Source organism: Melanostigma gelatinosum (genome assembly GCF_949748355.1).
Source record: "Melanostigma gelatinosum genome assembly, chromosome: 6".
Taxonomy (NCBI): Eukaryota; Metazoa; Chordata; class Actinopteri; order Perciformes; family Zoarcidae; genus Melanostigma; species Melanostigma gelatinosum.
This window is the reverse complement of record NC_136639.1, coordinates 24,357,297-24,375,636: the sequence shown is the minus strand read 5'-3', so window position 1 is coordinate 24,375,636 and position 18,340 is coordinate 24,357,297. Positions and strand designations below refer to the sequence as shown.

The 18,340-nt window shown below is 43.7% G+C and overlaps 1 protein-coding gene across 2 annotated transcripts in view; it reads right to left on the bottom strand.

The window, feature by feature from the left end:
- Positions 1-17,494, bottom strand: part of tncb (tenascin Cb) — a 75,229-nt gene extending 57,735 nt beyond the window's left edge. For both annotated transcript variants that reach the window (XM_079270626.1, XM_079270627.1), the window contains exons 1-2: positions 17,470-17,494; positions 5,508-6,065 (exon numbers count right to left, since the gene is read on the bottom strand). In XM_079270626.1, the coding sequence (XP_079126752.1) occupies positions 5,508-5,994 (487 nt within the window). In that variant the 5' untranslated portion in view covers positions 5,995-6,065; positions 17,470-17,494. The remainder of the gene's footprint in view (positions 1-5,507; positions 6,066-17,469) is intronic.
- Between the last annotated feature and the right edge of the window lie 846 nt (positions 17,495-18,340).

The following is an 18,340-nucleotide window of genomic DNA, read 5'->3' as shown; positions in this document are numbered from 1 at the left end:
CAAAATGTCTCTATGCAATAACATTTGGTTCACGAGATGCAGGTAGCATGTTTTATACTTAATGTGAATATAATTCATACTTTGTTGGCATCTTATTCTGAAAACCGGATGTTCGTCTGAAGAAACCGGATGTTGTCTCACGTTAATCTTTCCGCTAACTTTCAAAGTCCTTCGCTCGCTCCGGATCTGTGCCATTTAAATGCATTTACCATGAATTTCAGCATATAGTTGCATTAAAATGTAAGTCTGCTGAGTTGACCACGGAGATCTGAGTGTCTGCTGACTTTACCGCAGCAATGTCCAGGAGTCTCAAGTGAGAGCAACAGCTGGTGCAGCTTCTCTCTTTATTTCTGCCCCCCCCCCCCCCCTCAACCAGAAGCGGAAGTCGCCTTTTCTCTACGGCAACCCTGAAGGGACAGCATATCTCCAATACAAAACGATAAACATGAGACAGTCTGTTACAATAATAATAAATTAAAAACACTTACCTGTTTTTTTGTTGTTTTTTTAAATTATTATTATTATTTTTTTCCCATCTCAAAAGGCTCAAGGACATACACGCACACACATACACACACAACTGACTATAGGATGTTTGCTGGCTTTTATCCCACTGTTCTTGTCATCCTCTTGTTATGTATATGTATTGTCTCTTGTCTTTCAATTAAAAAATAACAATAAAAAAAATGTATTATAATAATTATAATAAATTTAAAACATGCGTTAACGCGCGATAAAACAATTGTCGGCGTTAATTAATGAATGCGTTAACGCGATAATAACACGTTAACTTGCCCAGCACTATATACTATATATATATATATATATATAATATTATATACTATATATAATTTACTTGTTTTATCACTAATAGTGTTCAATCTATCCAAATACAGCAGTTTGGCATCATTTTGAGAGCTAGAATCCTCTCTAATCCTCTCTGTGTCTGTCCATTCTCGTCTGACTGCAGTTTGACTGTGTGTGTCTATGTCAGGCTTTCTCAGCCTATGATTGGTCAATGTCAGACTCTGACACCTCGTTCGACACGTCAGAGTCTCAGGAATGCATTAGAGCAGGGGTGCCCAATACATTGATCGCGGAGGTAGTGCGGGTAGATTGCATGCCATTCAAAAAAAAATTTTATGTCCTCATGGCATTTGCCACTTGATTTTCTAACACACGGGTCACCGCGAATGCGTGGTCAACCGCAAAACTCCAGCGAGCTAATTAGTTAGCCTTCCAATTCATTTCTACTGAAGAAGCTAAAGCTGTAGCGCCACGATTTGGGAAACTTCCAAAACCTCGCGTCAGAACTGGAGACTCAACGGAAGGCGTGTGCGTAACTTGACAGTGCGCGCTACACAGAGTAGATTGACAAGTGTCTGTCAGAGTTTGACAAGCGCTTTCGAGACTTTGCTTTACTCGAGCCAGTTGCTACACTTATGTGCTGCAGATTTCGGGAAGATATTGAGGTTGATTCACTCGCATCAAAAATTGCAACACCTGAACTCGTCTGGAGTGGAGGATGAGATTTTGACACTGCAAGCTGACATTCAGCTGAAGTCCAGGGCTCATGGACAGTTTTCTCACAGAGGAAAAGTACCCAAACATGAGGAAATGTGATACCTTTTTGACTGCATTATTCGGCTCTACATATTTATGTGAGTCAGCCTTTTCCCACATGAAGAACATTAAGTCCAAACACCGTTCCACCATGACTGATGATCATTTGAAGTCTGCTTGAAGCTGGCTACCAGCAGCTACTGTCCGGACTACGCAACTCTGGCCAATCTCATTCAGTGCAAGTCATCAGAGTAAGGTAATGACCAAAAATGTACAGAATTGTATTGTGCCATAAGGGTTCATGCAGTTATGCAAGGTATGCCAACATATATTGTAAATATAAAGTATACTCAGTTTATATATCAATAGATATTCAGCATTTTTAATGTAGGTAGATCATTTTGCAAGCCGAAACATTTTGGGCACCCCTGCGTTAGAGGTAACGTGGGCTTGATTGACATAATCGTTAGCCGGAAAAAACAAAACTGCGCTGTGCATCGCCCTGCGTAAAAACGGATGAGCCGAAAGTGAATTCCCTTCCCCCACGGTCCCCCAGGCATGTCTAGCCCCCCTTTCTCCAGGAAACACTTAAAAAGTGAAGTTGTTTGTTGTTGTCTGCCGATTGTTTGCTCACAGCTCTGTACTGGTTTCACGGAGAGAAATTTTGAAGATATCGCTGGATTCTGTGTCGAATTCTCGTGCTTTCTGATGTATTGGTCGGCCGTGTTAGCTTGTAGGTTTGTGCTGGTAGCTCGGCGTGGAGTGCATGGCTCGCCGAGTCATGGCGAAAAATACGTGATATTGTGGTAAATCTTCTAGTTGATTATATTAGTTGTGTAGAATTGTGTTTGGAGTTTGTAAAAGTGGCTTAGATGATAGTATTGCCCAGACTTTTTATATTTAATCTGGTACATGTATACATGCATTATATTCACTCTCGATATGTGCATTTTTTCAACGACATGTGCTACGCCCCTTAAGCCCAAGAGCCCCCAAATTTGGGGGCCTCGTGCATAGCTTCAAACCAAAAGTCACAACAGTTGTCCAGTCCTTTTTTCTACAAATTAGAAACATCGCCAAAATCAAAGGAATTCTCTCTCAACCTGACCTGGAAAAAGCAATTCATGCATTCAACTTTTCAAGACTTGATTACCTCCCTTCTTTCTGGCATCAACCAAAAGTCACTCGCCCGCCTCCAACTTGTTCAGAATGCACCAGCTCGGCTTTTCACTGGTTCTAAAAGACGACATCACATCACCCCAATTCTGACCTCGCTCCACTGGCTCCCTGTACGTTTTAGAATTGATTTTAAGGTTTTACTGATCACATTCAAAGCATGTATGGGTCTGGCCCCAACATATAAAGAGGAAATGTTGACCCCCTATGAGCCAGCTTGACTAAGATCCTTGCCTAAGATCCTGTTCTAAGCTGTTCCAAAGTTGAGGCTGAAAATGGTGACCGTGCCTTTTCTATCAGGGCTCCTTGGCTTTGGAACGAGCTGCCTGAGGAGATAAAGCTCGCAGAATCAGTAATTTCTTTTAAATCTGGCTTTTATGTGACGTCGTCACTTTCCTGTTCTAATTCTGTTTTCTTTTCATTTGTTGATTTGACGAAGTCATTTTAATAAATGCAGTTACACTCGATTGTTCGGCCCCTATTGCGGGTTGGGTTTGTTGCCAGGATTCGCAGGCTTTCTGCTGTTTTCCGGTGAACGGCTTGGACGGTAGCAGTTTGAGTGGCTGGGCACGGCCAGTGTTGCAGGTGGTTTCTGCGGGTTTCTGCCGCTTTTGGTGACTGCTGCGGCCTCTGAGTTGTTCGGTCCCTTCATGGCGGGCGTCTTTGGTGCTTGGTGGAGCGGCCTTTTGCTGTTGTGGCCTGGTGCGGCCGTGGGTCGTGGCCGGGCGCCAGGTTCTGGCGCCGTTCCTGGGGGATCGTCGCCCATTAGCCCCGGAGTGGGCTGAGATTCCTCGGGGGTGCTGTCTGGGCCTTGTCCTTGTTTTGGTTGTTTTTTGGGAGCGGCTGGGGGTTTGTAGATTTTGCGGATGGACCTGATTTGCGGTGGGGGTTGAAGCATTTTGAATGCAACTGTATATGGGTTGGATGTGTATGTGTGTGTGTGTATGCATATATGCAGTATGTATGTATATATATATATATTTGTATACATGTGTGTGTGTGTGTGTGTGTGTGTGTGTATGTGTGTGTGTGTGTATGTATGTATGTATGTATATTTCTATTTTATTTTTATTTGATTTCAATTTTAAATTGTATCTGTTGTTTTATCTCATTCATGTCTTAGTTTATTTTTAACGTATCCACTGAGCTTTCTGTTGTTACTATTGCCTTGTTTTTGCTGCTTTGACTGTCAAAGCACTTTGTGGACTCTGTTTTTAAAGGTGCTATAAAATTAAGTTATTATTATTATTAATGGTTTACAATAGCAATAGCTGAAAGCGACACATATAGACGCTAAAGAGTGCCTCTGGGTGCTGACCAATTGTCTGTATTTATCGAGTTGGGAAGGAGAACTGGTTGTCTTCACATGTTTATTTCCATAGTGTAGTTCAGGGATTCCCAAAGTGTGGTGCAGCTCGCGCACCCCCAGGGGTGCGCGAGCTGCCTCTAGGGGGTGCGCGAGAGGAAAAATGTAATGGCGGTGCAGTCCTGTCGCCTAAAAATTACGTTCCCCCAAAACTAAAATGCATTCTCAATTACGTTTTACCACGAACGTATTTTCTCCCTGATTACATTTGTGTTTGACGTACAAATACGTTTCTCATCAACATATCTTTGCGGTACTCTAGTCTTTATTATTTTTCTGTGATCTGCCTCGCCTCTGCCCCGCCACCCACGAGTTGTTGACCCGCGGCCTGTTCCGAGGGCTGACAGACCTGACGATCGGGTGCCTCACGGCGGGGGCCACTGGAGACCTCGCGTCCCAGCGCCAACGGGTGAGCGCCCGCCACTCGGAACCATAAAACCAAGTCCCGGATTTCACCCGGGGGACATTCTGGAGGTATTGTTACCGGGTGATGTGATTCGTTGCTGGGGAGGTATGAGCCGAGAGTGGCGGGGTGTTATGGAGGTATATATTACAACTCGGTGTTGTTCCCGTGCGTGGATGAGCGCATTTCTGCCGGAGACAGGCGGCGTGTTGTGGTAGTATTCTGACCGCGTAATAGGGAGAAGGAGAGGCGGTGGTGGAGAGGGAAAAATGTTAAAGAGATGGTGGAATGTATGATTGGAGAGAGAGAAGCGAAAAAGTTGGACGTGATCCCGGTGTCCAACAACACTGTCGCACGCATCGATGCTTTGTCCGAAGACATCCTGGCTACATTAGTCGGTCGCGTGAAGAAGAGTGAGTTTTACTCTCTGCAAGTAGACGAGCCTACAGATGTGGCCAATCTGGCCAATCGTCCGTTACCTTCGTAACGTTACGTCCGTTACCTTTTCGAAGGCACGGTGCAGGAAGAGTTTTTGTGTTTTTTATCTTGTAAACAAACGCCACGCGCGAGCAAACTGTTCTCTCATTAGTCCAATTTTTATGCGGCTCTGTTGCTTTTTTTTTTAAGGTGTGTGTGTGTGGGGGGGGGGGGATTGGGGGTGCGTGAACCCGGTCGGGATGTAGAAGGGGGTGCGTGGCCTAAAAAGTTTGGGAACCGCTGGTGTAGTAAAAGGAAGGGAAAAATATAACTACAAGGTAGGGTGATACATCTGTGAACCTATCCAGCCTTTTATACAGCCAATGTTCGAAATGATTCCCTTGGACAGTTTTTAATGCTGTGCTGCATTTGTTCCCTTAACTGAAATCCATAATTCACAACCGTTCTGCTCTCAAACTGGAAGCACTTTAGAAATAGATTTCACGTGAGTTGACTTCATGTAGAGTAAAATAGAGACACACTGCCATTACAACACAGACAGAGTGAAATGTAGAGACATACCCGTAATCTGAGCTCCACAGCAGCCCGTCCCACTGCTGCACTGCTCTCTCAGACTAGACAGCTCTGACTCCAGCATCTCCAGCCTGTTCAGGATATCCTTGATGTCCGGCAGCTGGTTGTTGCAGCCGCACGCCTGCTTGGGGATATTGATGCGGTGGGTGAAGACGATCTGATTATCGCCGTCCACCGTGTGCTCCATGTGCTCGGTGTTCTGCATGTCAATCGGGGCGCCCTTGTGTTTGAGCTCGGATTCGCCAGGAGATTCAAGGTCCACGGAGCAGAGGGACGTGGTGGGGACGTTGATGTTGTAAACGTGGTTGAACACCACTGGCTGGTCTGGTTGGGGCAGGGTGAGGTTCTCCTGGGTTTTCGTAGGTGCCAGAGCATCCCTACGGTGGCGGATGACCTTCTTGACCAGGCCGGCGGTGGACAGCTCGAGGAGCAGGGCCACGGTCACGCAGCCGAAGATGAAGCATTTCATCCCCATGACGACACCCTGACACTGAGGAAGTAGCAGCTTCGAGCAGACTATTCAAGGTTCAAATAGGTGTTCTTGTCCTGAGTAAAAGAAAGCACAGACAGAATGGAAAAATTAAGAAGGGCACTTCTTTCCCGGCACATAATTGTTACATAGTTCGTCTTTATGTCTTTGCACGCATACCAATCTACGCAGAATTCTGGTGGATATTCCCTTTTCGGGTTTGCCCTTGTCATTCAGGATATATTCATTAATATACTCTCACCACACATACATCCACAACGGGGGCCAAAGCTGGACATAAATATTATAGTATCCCACTGAAAAGCAATTAACCTTCTTCTGTTGCTCCCAACAACAGACCACTTCCAATCCCGTTGCTGCCCCTGACCCACTTTAGGACCCTCTGCTCTTAGAGGAGGAGACACACACTTAGCAGATGACATTCTTCTCACAATTCCTTTGAGGACCAGGGAGCAGCAGCCATCACAGGGGCGGCGTGTGACCGTGGCGATCTTAGGCTTTCTTTTTACGGCCACGTTGAAATCAGGTTGCCATGGACAGCCCCAGCAACATCTGTATTGTGGGGAGCCTCCTCCGTCTTTTTTCTCTGCAGTCCAGGCCACAAACCAAGCTGGCAGATTATTACCGGTGTATGGTCTGTGGGATTCCTGTAAAGCACAGATGTCTGCACAAACTTCTCTGCTACCTGCAAACAGCTAGGTCAGCATTCTGACTGCTTACTTGACAGTCAATGGGTGTTTTTTTCATTTCAAGTCAGTTGGAAAAAAAAGGTTGTGGACTGGAAGCCAACCATAAGACCTGTTTTTTCTTTCTTGCTCTTCAATCAATTAATATAAGGGTTGGTTACAGGTATGTTCTTGCTCTTACATAAGGTGTTATTTATTGATTCATTTACTTAAAGCATTTTGTTTCCTTTAATAATCATGTTTCTACTGGTTTTCTATCCTGAAAGATGCTGAGAGATATAAAAAGTACAATTCTGAGCCTGTCAGTACTGGAACCAAAAGGGAGAACAAAATTATCAATAGAGATGCCATGCATGCAAAGTGTCTGGCTCAGCCTCAGTTTATATCAAGCCTTTTTTAGCCCACCTTTTCAGAGATGCTGACACCAATCTTTTCCTGCCTCTAATAAAACCAATGTGTGCCTTGGCTGCTCTAAAGGTTAATAGCAGCTATTAGCAGCCAACATGAAAATATACAGGATGTTTCAAACCCTGCGGTGGATTATGTATGAAGGGGTTTCATTTTCTCTCTGCTACACCTGACTTAGTGGCGCTGATGTGGATGCAGTAAAAAACATGGGGCTTCTTTGCTGGCCATCTTCATGCGGGAACCCGGAGGCTGACAGTCAGCAGGTAATATTCCAGCAAGAGGTGTTCGGTCTCCTCATCCCGGCCTGATTTGTGATTAGGCAAGCTGACAGATGAGCTCAGCTTGAAGGGGTCGCACCGCTTCAACGCACATGCACCCTGCACCCCAGACCCCTGATTAGACAGGCAAGGATGAGCGCCTCCATGATGGGTCGACTGTAAAAGTGCTAATATGGCTTGCTGATGGGAACACTGAGGATCTTGGCCCTCAGGGGACCATCCCACCCCCGCCACCCTGCTTCTCATGTCACACATGCACATCCACGCGCACACCAATACCGCTGTGCCCAAGCATCACAAACTAGGGATTAAATCAACAAAATAGCCAGAAAATTGCTTTGAGTTGCTGCTAAGGTTTTAGTTCTGGGCGGATGGTTGGTTTTTTGTCTTTGGAGGCTGGCTGCTCTCCACATGGACCTCTGAGCGAGGCATCCCTGAGAGACCAAAGCACGCTTTGTTCGAGAATATGTGGCTCTGGCAAAACTCTGCTTTATTCAGAAATAGATGAAGAGAAGAGAGTTCCACGGAGTCTGAGAATAAATGTGATTTGACCTTTTCTCTTCTTACATGGATCCTACCACTCTTAAATATAAATTAGAACAATCACAATAAGAGAATCTGAGTGTGACGCTGAGAAGCAGAGGTGCTGATTCCCCTGTTTGGACTTCCTTCATGAGCACCATGTTACCCTGGCACTATGCTAATGCTGCTGGTTGCTGGCACTGCAGATACAGACTTGATACAATCTGACTGCTGCTGCTTTGTTATTCCCTCATTTGGTTTTGCTGTATAGTTAGCTTCTCAAACAGTAACAAAGCATGTTGCCTGTCTTGTGGTCGAATGTTAGGCAATTTTTTTTTCCAAAAGAAACCTGCTGGCACACATATTCAGTGCAACTTATCTAAATGACCCTGTTGTGTATGAGCGAAACACTTGAAGTGTTATACCTCACACAGTGGAGAGCTGGAAAGATCCACTTGGCATTGATTTCAAAAGTGATTAGGTCACTGTCAGGAATGCATGAGAGTGGTATGCACAAACCTTCCAACAAAAGTTGATACTCCTTAATGTGTATCGGCCAGAGGAAAGAGTCACATCAAAAGAGTCCAGGATTGACAATTCACAGAGTTGCTTCTTCCATTAATGTAATGTAAAAAACAGCAGCAGTAACTCACTCCCTCCTGACAAGAACAAGTGTTTTCCAGTATGTTCCTTTCTTCAGCTTCCATGTTACAGAATACAGAACCTTACACCTAGGGTACATCAGGAGAACGCATTTATTTCCCACAAAGGCAGACCAAGGGGATCAAGATAAGAGTTAAACAAGGGCAGTCCAGTCAGTACAAAACCCCATAAGTTACTGAATATCCCCAGCCCAGCAGTTGTTACTGTGGTTAACCTTTGCTGAGTATCCGAAATGGCAGCTTTTCTATTGTTGGGAAAGCAGTGGTTATCTGTGGAGCCGTTCTGAAGAGAAAATACAATTTGTTTTGGGACAAAAGAAATGTGAGTGTTATCCACAGCAATGTGTGGTCTGTCATTTAAAAGCAAACCTATATGTGCTGTCAGTGCTTTTAATGAAAGGAAAAGAAAGATTGGTAGCAGGGATAGACTGGCAATCTGGCAGACAGAGCATTTTCACGGTGGGCCGACACGGTGGGTCTTTTAATTTTTTTTGTCTCACCGCCCCATAAAACAGGTAGATCTCATTGTTTTTTTTTCTTAATTGGCTGGCCAAATCACATCTTTAAATGATTTGCCCTTTGGACTCAGGGCCTTGATTCAACAAGGCATTTGCAAAAATAGGATATGGAAGAAGGATAAGACAAAACGCAAGGGATGCGTGGAAGACGCAACAAAAAGACAGCCCAGAATGTTAGTAGCTACGGACTTTTCAGACCCTTTAAGCGACTTTCTGCTCGCTGAGTAAATAAAGATCAGCGGTCAGTCGGCAGCTTCTCTGGCAGCAACATCTATCATCTCCTGTCTCGCTGTGGTGGAAAAAAAATGTATATTTATATAAAATGATGTTATAGTATAACATAATATATTACTATGTGAATAATATATGTTACTATGTGAACTATAATATGTCTTGCAAATAATAATTTGTCTTGCAAATAATATAATAAAAGTACTATGATACTTGAACTTATAAGTCGTTTTAAAAGCTTTATAATGTTTTGTTATTATGGTTGTAAAGATGATAAATATAGCTGTAACTATAAATATAGTGCTATAAGCAGATTATTCCGCATTGTAATTATGTGTGCGTCTATGGCATAGACATGAAAGTGCTACTTAAAATGTAATTTGTTTCGGCAGAAAATAAAAGACAAGTGTTATCAACAGCAATGTGTTGTAGGTAATTTCAAAACCAAAAAACCAACATGCAGTCAACGAAAGGAAAAGAAAGATTTGCTAACTGTCACTGCATAATGGCAGCAGTGAGTGTGAACAGACAGTGCAGTAGTTTTCTGATTACTTGACAACAAACAATCTGGATAATGAAGCGGCGTGCCCCCCTTGGTGCGTAAAAAGCTGTAAATATTCAACAACTCAAGTCCCAGGACTGTATGTTAAACAGGTCTGACAGGATGTGCATGTTTTCTTTTCATTTCTGAAGAATTTATCACGCTTGCCTAGTTTTGTGGGTCACCCGTGACAAAAACTCAGCTTGCCTTCTTTGGTACAGTATCCAAATCTGGGTCGCTGGTACAAGGACTGAATGAAGGGTTATTGCCTGGGGCTCTTTTTACCTTGAGACACTGTCACACTAACAAGGGAAAGGGACCAAGAAATGGGCCTCTGTCACCGACACTCACTGCCATGTGAGGAATCATGAAATCCCACTTCTTTGACATAGTTTCAACACTGTAACCTCTTCACATTCTTTGCACATTTAAAGGTCCTCTTTAAATCCCAAAGAACCACATATGTACACTAGAATTGGAATCTGCTGATGAACATGTTCAGCACAATCAAATTGCCTTGCGAGGTGAAAGAAACCTCCCACATACGTCCTGAGCTAGAGCAGGTAAATATTGATTTAGATCCCGTGTCTCCACCAAGGTCATAGCCAGAGAGATAGCGAGTTACTGAGGACAGCACTATAGTTGTGAGTTATAATCATCAAACACAGAAATGAATTTCCAGGAAGAGGCATGGCTTGAGCTGACTGCCCGACGCGCGATCGATGGTTGCCGTTGTTGCATTGCAGAAAAGGTTTTTCAAATTTGTATCACGGGAGTCTGTGTGTCTCTGGAAGACACACACTGTATATTTTTCCACCCTTTATGACCAATGCGGCCGTCGCTGTTGTGCTGAACTACACAAACCCCCCCTCAGGCAGAGCAAAGAAGCAAACTGCTGGGCAGATTTTGGAGGGGTGCGGTTAGAAAACAAGACGAAGAGGCAATCAGTTTCGACTCATTTCATGCGAGGGAAACGACTGAGGCTGAGCGTAGGATTTGGTTCGAATGTGGCAGTGATGTGGTCAGGCAATGACATCAGCACACAGCTAATTTGGTGAAGACAAGTCTCCTCTCTTCTCGGGAAAATCTTCTTCTGTTTTGTTTGACAGATGCATATTTCAAAAGCAAGTTAGCAAGCAGGTCCCAGACCAACATGAATGGTTATTACAAATATAATCTGAGCAGAAAAATCTGTCAGTTCTAAGGTCATGGAACCAGCATGATTGATACATTTGGTAATATTTTTAATGTATAAAGCAAAAGTAACAGTAAAACTTGTTTTTTCTTTAATTGTGACTTTAAAGCTGCACTATTTCATATTTTTTGTATTAATAACAGATCAAATGACGATACATATTGTGAAAATGGTCATTCATAGTAACCAACCCAACTCACTTCAGCGCTGTTTTTAAGATGACAGAATGCAGACTTGGCTATTAAAATTTGACCATTGCAGAGGCTACAATCGATGCTTTTTTTTTTACAGAATTTAAATGTCAAGTTGCAGCATTTTTCACCACATTCTGGTATATAATGGAACAATTTTTAATTGAATAATTGAGAATATAATGGGCAGATTAATCCTTGAAATGAAATCGATGAAAATATTCATTAATTGCAAAACTCGTAGTCTACAACTACTTTATGAGGTGACAATATATCAGTGATGTGTGTACAGATTGTTCTGCTAACCTTCAGAGCCTAAAACATCTATTATTGGCTTTCAAGACATTTTCTTGAAAAATGTGCAGTAACATCACTTGACAACTTTGCAAATGACTATTTATGCTATAGTGTGAATAACTCATAACTCACTCAATAACTCATGATGCCCAAATATAATTAGAGGATTGTTTTCACTGAGGTCCAGATGACACTTGAAAATATCCAGCCAACGTGGTTGCACTGGTGATTGTAATTGTATGTAATATCCATAATTATTTTCAACCTCTGACAAAGGTCCTTTGACTTTCAAGTATAAAATCTCTCGATCCCCTCTCACGCCTAACAAATCTGACTGAAGGCACTGACGTGAATTCAATAAAGCATATCAATATTTCCACGAAAACACTCTATCATTATTTCCCAGATGGTAAACAATTTATGATGATTTGACTTGCTAAACAGATATGAAATGGGGAATACACTTTCTTACACATGGAAAGAAGGCTGGTTTCATCAAACCAAAGGCTGTGCTCATTGGCTCTCTGCTGTGACCCCATTGGATTTGATGACACAGATAGCGTGGGAGTGGTGGGGGCTAGTGTGTTCATGGCTGATAAGGCAGACGGGGAGACTGGATCTGAGATACCAGCAGAAAACACTTATCTGGGTACTCAGAGAGAGCGCTCTGCCAAGGCTGAGCCCTATCGCGCTCGCAGAACAGCCAGAGTGCTTTGGAGCCAGAGCTGACATGTCTGACTGATACCGCCCCAAAAGAAGTCTATTTCTTCAACCAAAACCAATTTCCGACTTTGACACTGAGATACGGAGAAAATGAATGTTGAGCGAACGAGTGTGCTCACTGGGTCAATTGCACAGCAGACAGGCAAATCTCAATTTACTTTTTACTGCATTGTGATTTGACTCGCGGCTCGTCCTGAGGCCCATCGATATTCTTTATGGCTCTTCCCCCGCGGTGCCTCCATCTTGCGCTGCTGTTCTCGCTGGGTCCAGATGGAGAGGTCGGAGGCTTGTCCATTGTTCATGAGCTTTTTAACGTGCCGGGATGCTGGTGACCTACTGTTTATTAGCCTAACCCCCGTGTGGTGTGCAGACTTGGCAGCCTCATGTGCAGCCTTTACAACACATCGACCTGCTGTTTTCTCCAGACACTAGTAATCGCGTAGCCCCTCCGTTCTACCTACTTCCTTCCTCAGTTTTCACACTGCACCGCAATCACTATAAAAATCTGGCTCGTATCTGGCTGCTGCCTGTGTCGAGGTATTGATGTCAACTTCTGGGACACGTCTAAACTTACCATGTAACTGACACCTTCCCTCTCAGGTAAACAGCTGCAGGGTGAAAGCCCCAGTCTCCCTACAATCTCAAGAGAGCGTTTGGCTCGTGACTACTTGTGAACTTTAAAAAATGGAATTGTTATCAGTGACATGTATCATAGAGAAGTGTGGAAATTTGTCAGACTACATGAATCACTTGACCTACAAACTAAAAGATACTACCAACCAACATTATTTGCTTTTTCTGTACCAAACAAAACTATTTTCATTCTAGAGGACAGACAACCACCACTTTCTACGTGGAATATCTTTGACGTTTGAGTTGTACGGTGACTAGAGTGGTGGATTCATACTTTGGAGGGAGAGATTTTTCTGATAAAGTCTAAAGAATGCTGAGTAAACATGTAAGAGGACTTTGCAAGGCCTTTCAAAGACTGCATATTTTAGCACTTTACACTGGAGGTTTATTGGTTACTTCCATTCAAACAGGATGGGAAGGATTTTTTTTTTCTCCACTATAAATGGAAGCGAGCATGTTGGCTGTGATACCCGGACATCTGTTTGTCCTTGTCTGTGATGAAAGCCTGAAGCGTGTTGCGTGTCCAAATTGGGAGTGCCTTCCATTCAGACACTTGTATGAGCCTAATGACCCCGGTCCCCGGGGTCGGCTCTTCATTGGCTTCCCCGCTTTTTTACCATTTTCCCCAATTTAAATTGTCTGTCCCTCTCTAAAGGGCCCCCATCTTGTTCCAAGAACATTATGGCTCATGCATTCCAATATGTGAGGTCACTGGTGGAGGCGAAGTGTCAGTGCAAAGTGTCTACCACATGTAATCATCCATTGGATGCCTCCAATGGAGGGTATAGGCAATACAAAGACATCCCGGATCCCACAGCTCCAAGACTTCCACTCCATTCCCCTCGCATATTAGCATCCGAGGAACATTAAAAACCACCTGGAATGCTTCAAACAATGGAATTATTTGAGGGCGGTCTTTGTACCGTGGTGATGACTAATCGAACTGGGGCTGAGTGGAGCACAGGGAAATCAAACTGTGGTGACTTTTGTGGGAATCATTGGTGCCTAACAAACATTTATTTGAACAAAGGCACTTTGATGCAATCCTTCCAGTTCAGCCGAGGATGTTAGAATTAGAGAAGACAGGATTCTGTCCAGATTGTCCGTCTGTGGTGCTCGAGCAGTGATTCTCAACTGGTGGGTCGCGACCCAAAAGTGGGTCGCGGACCCGTTTTCAGTGGGTCGCGGGCATTTGTCTGACAAAAACAAATTAAAAATGTGATTTTATTTTGAAGGGCATTTTTTATGCAGCGGAATTATTCCAGCATTTACGGCACTTGTTCAGCGGTGCAGGAAAAACGCCGACCAATGCGTTGTGAATCACATCACGTGATGAAGCTCAGTCAATCAAATATGGGTATTCTGACACGTTTCCTGACTTAGTGAGATGTACACACACCGTGACACACAGGGGAGAGACGAGGATACAGAGAGCAGACCAGGACTATTTATTGAGGTGTGAGTCGTGAAAGTCAAATAATAGGACGATCTCCAAAAGAGAGAAATGGCCAGAGAGACCAGAGTCATTAGACTGAAGAATTCACCGATATGAGTCTGTCCAGTCAAACACTAATTTCTCTTTTTAGTAGATGAGAAAAATATAATATGGCTTTTTCACTTCACCCTGAATGAACTGAATTTAAAGCTGCAGGGCAATTCAGTGAAAATGATTTTGCTAAAATGAATTTAAGAAGAAGAAGAAACATTCCTTTATTAGTCCCACAGTGGGGAAATTATGCTCTGCATTTGACCCATCCCTGTATATATAGGGAGCAGTGGGCTGCCAATGACAGTTAGGGGTACAGTGTCTTGCTCAGGGACACTTCGACACAGGACACGGTGCAGCCGAGGATCGAATCGGTGACCTTTCGGTTGGCGGACAACCCTCTCTACCCAGTAAGCCACGGTCGAATTTCATTAAGTAATTTATTTTTGAATCCAGCTGTTATTTTACTTGAAATGAGAAGAACATTCGCTCATCTTTTAACATTAGACCTTCAGTGTCACTGTGCTTAATGTGTCTTTTGGTTTACTAAATTCAAGGTATTTAGAGCCTTCTGGACCATAGGTGGTCATATAAACCGGGCAGCACTGTCCAGGTGAAAACATCCAAAGATGTACTCATAAATTATGTGAAATCTAGGGAAATTTCACCAAACCCCATGGTATTTAAAGACAGCACGGCAATTCAGCAGAAACCATGGACAATGGAGAAGAAGAGATACAAAGAAGAGCAAGAGAGGAGGTGACATTGAGAGTCTGGATCAGCCTGAATTAAAGATGATGTTCATTTAATCCAACCCAAAACATCTCAGCATATCTGCTGAGCCTTGCCCAGCGTGGGTCATCTGAAAAACCTACGATTACTGTTTGCTTTCAATCACCAGCGAAAGAGCTAAGTGGGGTTAAAGACAGTCATCCTCTCAGAGAGCTTTGTGGGGCATGGAGCATCGGGAAGCGAACAGCTGTCCAAACAAAGGCCTGTTTCCCACTCATCGTTGTGCCGAGTGTCACTGTCAGTGGCTACTCATGTGCCTAGCCAAAGCATCATCAAACATTAATGCAACCAAGCCTTTGCTGCCACAGACAATCGGACAGCAGATATAAAGAAAAAGTCAGTGTGTGATATCCGGAATAAGTCGCAATTTGTCAAAAGAAGAAGTATTTCAGATGGATTGAGCTGAACCGGAAAACCTGAAGTCACAACTGCTTCATTGTGTCCGCATCTCCTCAACACACATAATTACCATCCGGCAGACACTGCCTTGGTATCCTGTGGGTCTCCTCCATCACAGCCCACCTTATATCTCCGCACACGCCCACATCTCGCTCTCCTCCGACTCACCCGTTCACCGCTCACCCTCCACTCTAACCCTCTGTCACTATGATTTACATAGGCGTCCCCATATCGGGCACCGTAAGGATATGATTTTTCCGCAAACGGCTTCAGGGGTATACAATGTGAATCTGTGAGCCCTGAAATAAATCCTGCCTCAAAGAACTGCTAACATACAAAAATAACTCAGTCTGGCAGGATGCTAAAAAATAGCACATTCATTTGCCTGCAAATCAAAACTGAAAATCATAAGCAGTTGAACGCACCCTTTCTCAATTCATCATTCTTACGTTGTCTGGTATGACCAACATCAAACTTTATCCAGACTTGTGTGAGTCAGGTCGCTGACTCAGTAGCACTAATGACTCTTCTTTACTTGTGCTACTTTTACACTATATTTAACGTTTACCATTAACCCATAATCGACACTTGTGGCAAAATTCACACCAGCTCGCTTTAATTCTTAACATTTGTTTGAAAAACTCAATGGACACTAAAGATTGTAAGCCCTTTAGCAATCCAGAAATTATATTTCTGCTGTCAAACACCCACATCAGCGGACACCATCTTATTTACTGATCCGTCAAACATCCTCTATTTCATACTGTCTGTTTCTCTTCCTGCAATGTCTGTGTCGGACGCAACTGACAAACAAATGAAGCTGCCCTCAAGATAGGAGACTGGGAAGCACATGGAGAGGGACAGCCACTGCCAGCTTGTGTGTGTGTGTGTGTGTGTGTCAGTGAGACTGCCAGTTTACAGCCGGCAGTGTGAATGCTGGAGATCTGGGAGAGGAACCAACCAGCAGCATCTAATACATAGCAGCTGTCTGTCGCCTGGGTTACACAAGCCTACTGTCTGCTGGCAACCATAAAGTGTACAGCTGAAGTTATTCCGGCAAGCAGCAGATACGGACACACACACACTGACCCTACCCATCTCTCCGATCAGCATCAGCCCCAACGCATACAGAACAATTCAGTGGATCATCACAGACTTCCATCTCTGAAGACATTACTCTTTTTTTTACCTGCTCTGGTAATAAAATGGGAAATAGCCAGCAAGTGAGAGGAAAACCTTCACAGCAAAACATAATTGCCGTCCAGTTGCATTCAGTGAAGTACGAAATTCAGCCGGTCTCTGAAGCCTTCCCTTGGAAAACATGAGGGTGATTTTCAGAAGCTGCTCTGATGGCTGGATATCCCCCATTTTACACTGGAGGTGAGGATATATAATAGCCACACATAATTAGCTGATTAGTTAACTGAAATTGAATTGACAAAATTCAATAATGTGGGTCATTTATCAAGCACACATTTTAAATGTTGATTGCTTTTAGTTATTTCAAATTAGAGTATTTTGCTGATGCTTGTATCATTGAAAACGTAATATTTGAGGCTTTTGGACAAAATAAGTGATTTGATGTCTCTTGCTGTGAATATCTCATTTTTTAAAATGTTTTGTTGACTCAACAATTATAATCAACAGAAAAATTGCTAATGCCCTTAGTTGTAGCCCTATGTCAATTTCATAAAAAATGATAATGAAATAATTCCTCCAGAAAGTTTTGATATAAACTTATGTAAAAGGGGAAAAAAGCTGAGTGAATGTGGTTGAAGTTATAAAGTTGTCCAGCTTTGCAATATATTTTTCCTCAATTATCTTAAAGTCCATTCAGCCCATTCATTCTGCTCCCATTCAAGCACGCCGGCTTCGTGCAGGTAAAGAAGGTGACTTACCTCACGCGCACAATGCTCACGGCTCCTCCACTGATTCGAAAATGTAAGCAGAAGCGGGCGTTGAAGAGCGCCTTATCAGCCAGCCGCGACAAACGTTCTCACCGGTGTGTATCTCTCAGAGCGCTGACAGCTCTGTCATCTTCTCTCTTCCCTCTGTTCTCTTAGAGTGTTTACTCGAATCTACCTAGAGAGCCAGCTGATGTTGTGCAGCCAGTGAGAAGAGAGAGACGGAGAGTGGCAGAGTGAGCGAGAGAGAGAGAGAGAGAGGGAGGGAGGGAGGGAGAGAGTGAGTTCCCGTTCTCTTAAACAGTAGACCCTCTGCGGTCAGACTCCACTCCCACCTACTGCTCTCTTAAATGCCCCCCACCCATTCACCCTCTCCACAGCATTGTGACTGAAAGCAAAGGAGCTAAAACGGGACGCCTCAAGGCTGGAAAGGGAGAGAGAGTGACTGAGGGAAAGAGAGTCGGAAAGGAAAGGTGGGGGTTCGAGGGAGGAGGGGGGGGGTATGGTTGGACCATTAGCAGCAAATTGCAGCGGGCAAGCCAATGAAAGGCAAGATATGAGTGAATGCAGGGCCTGCATTAACATAGCGTTTAAGAACTTGAAAGCAGGGAGTGAAGGGGGAGCTCCATTCGTGAGACTGATGAGGATGCAGACAAACACTGAATGTATAATAAAATGAGCAATGCTGCTATTTTTGGTTGTCCTGTATAGAAGACGACTCACACCAGAAAGTGGCACTGTGAAACCAAATCTGTCTACACCAAATATTTGGTCCTACAAGCTTGACAATATATTGACTACTCTCCGGTCTGGCTGGGTATGAGTACTCCATAACTGTACGGCCAGAGAAAAAAGCAGCACCAAG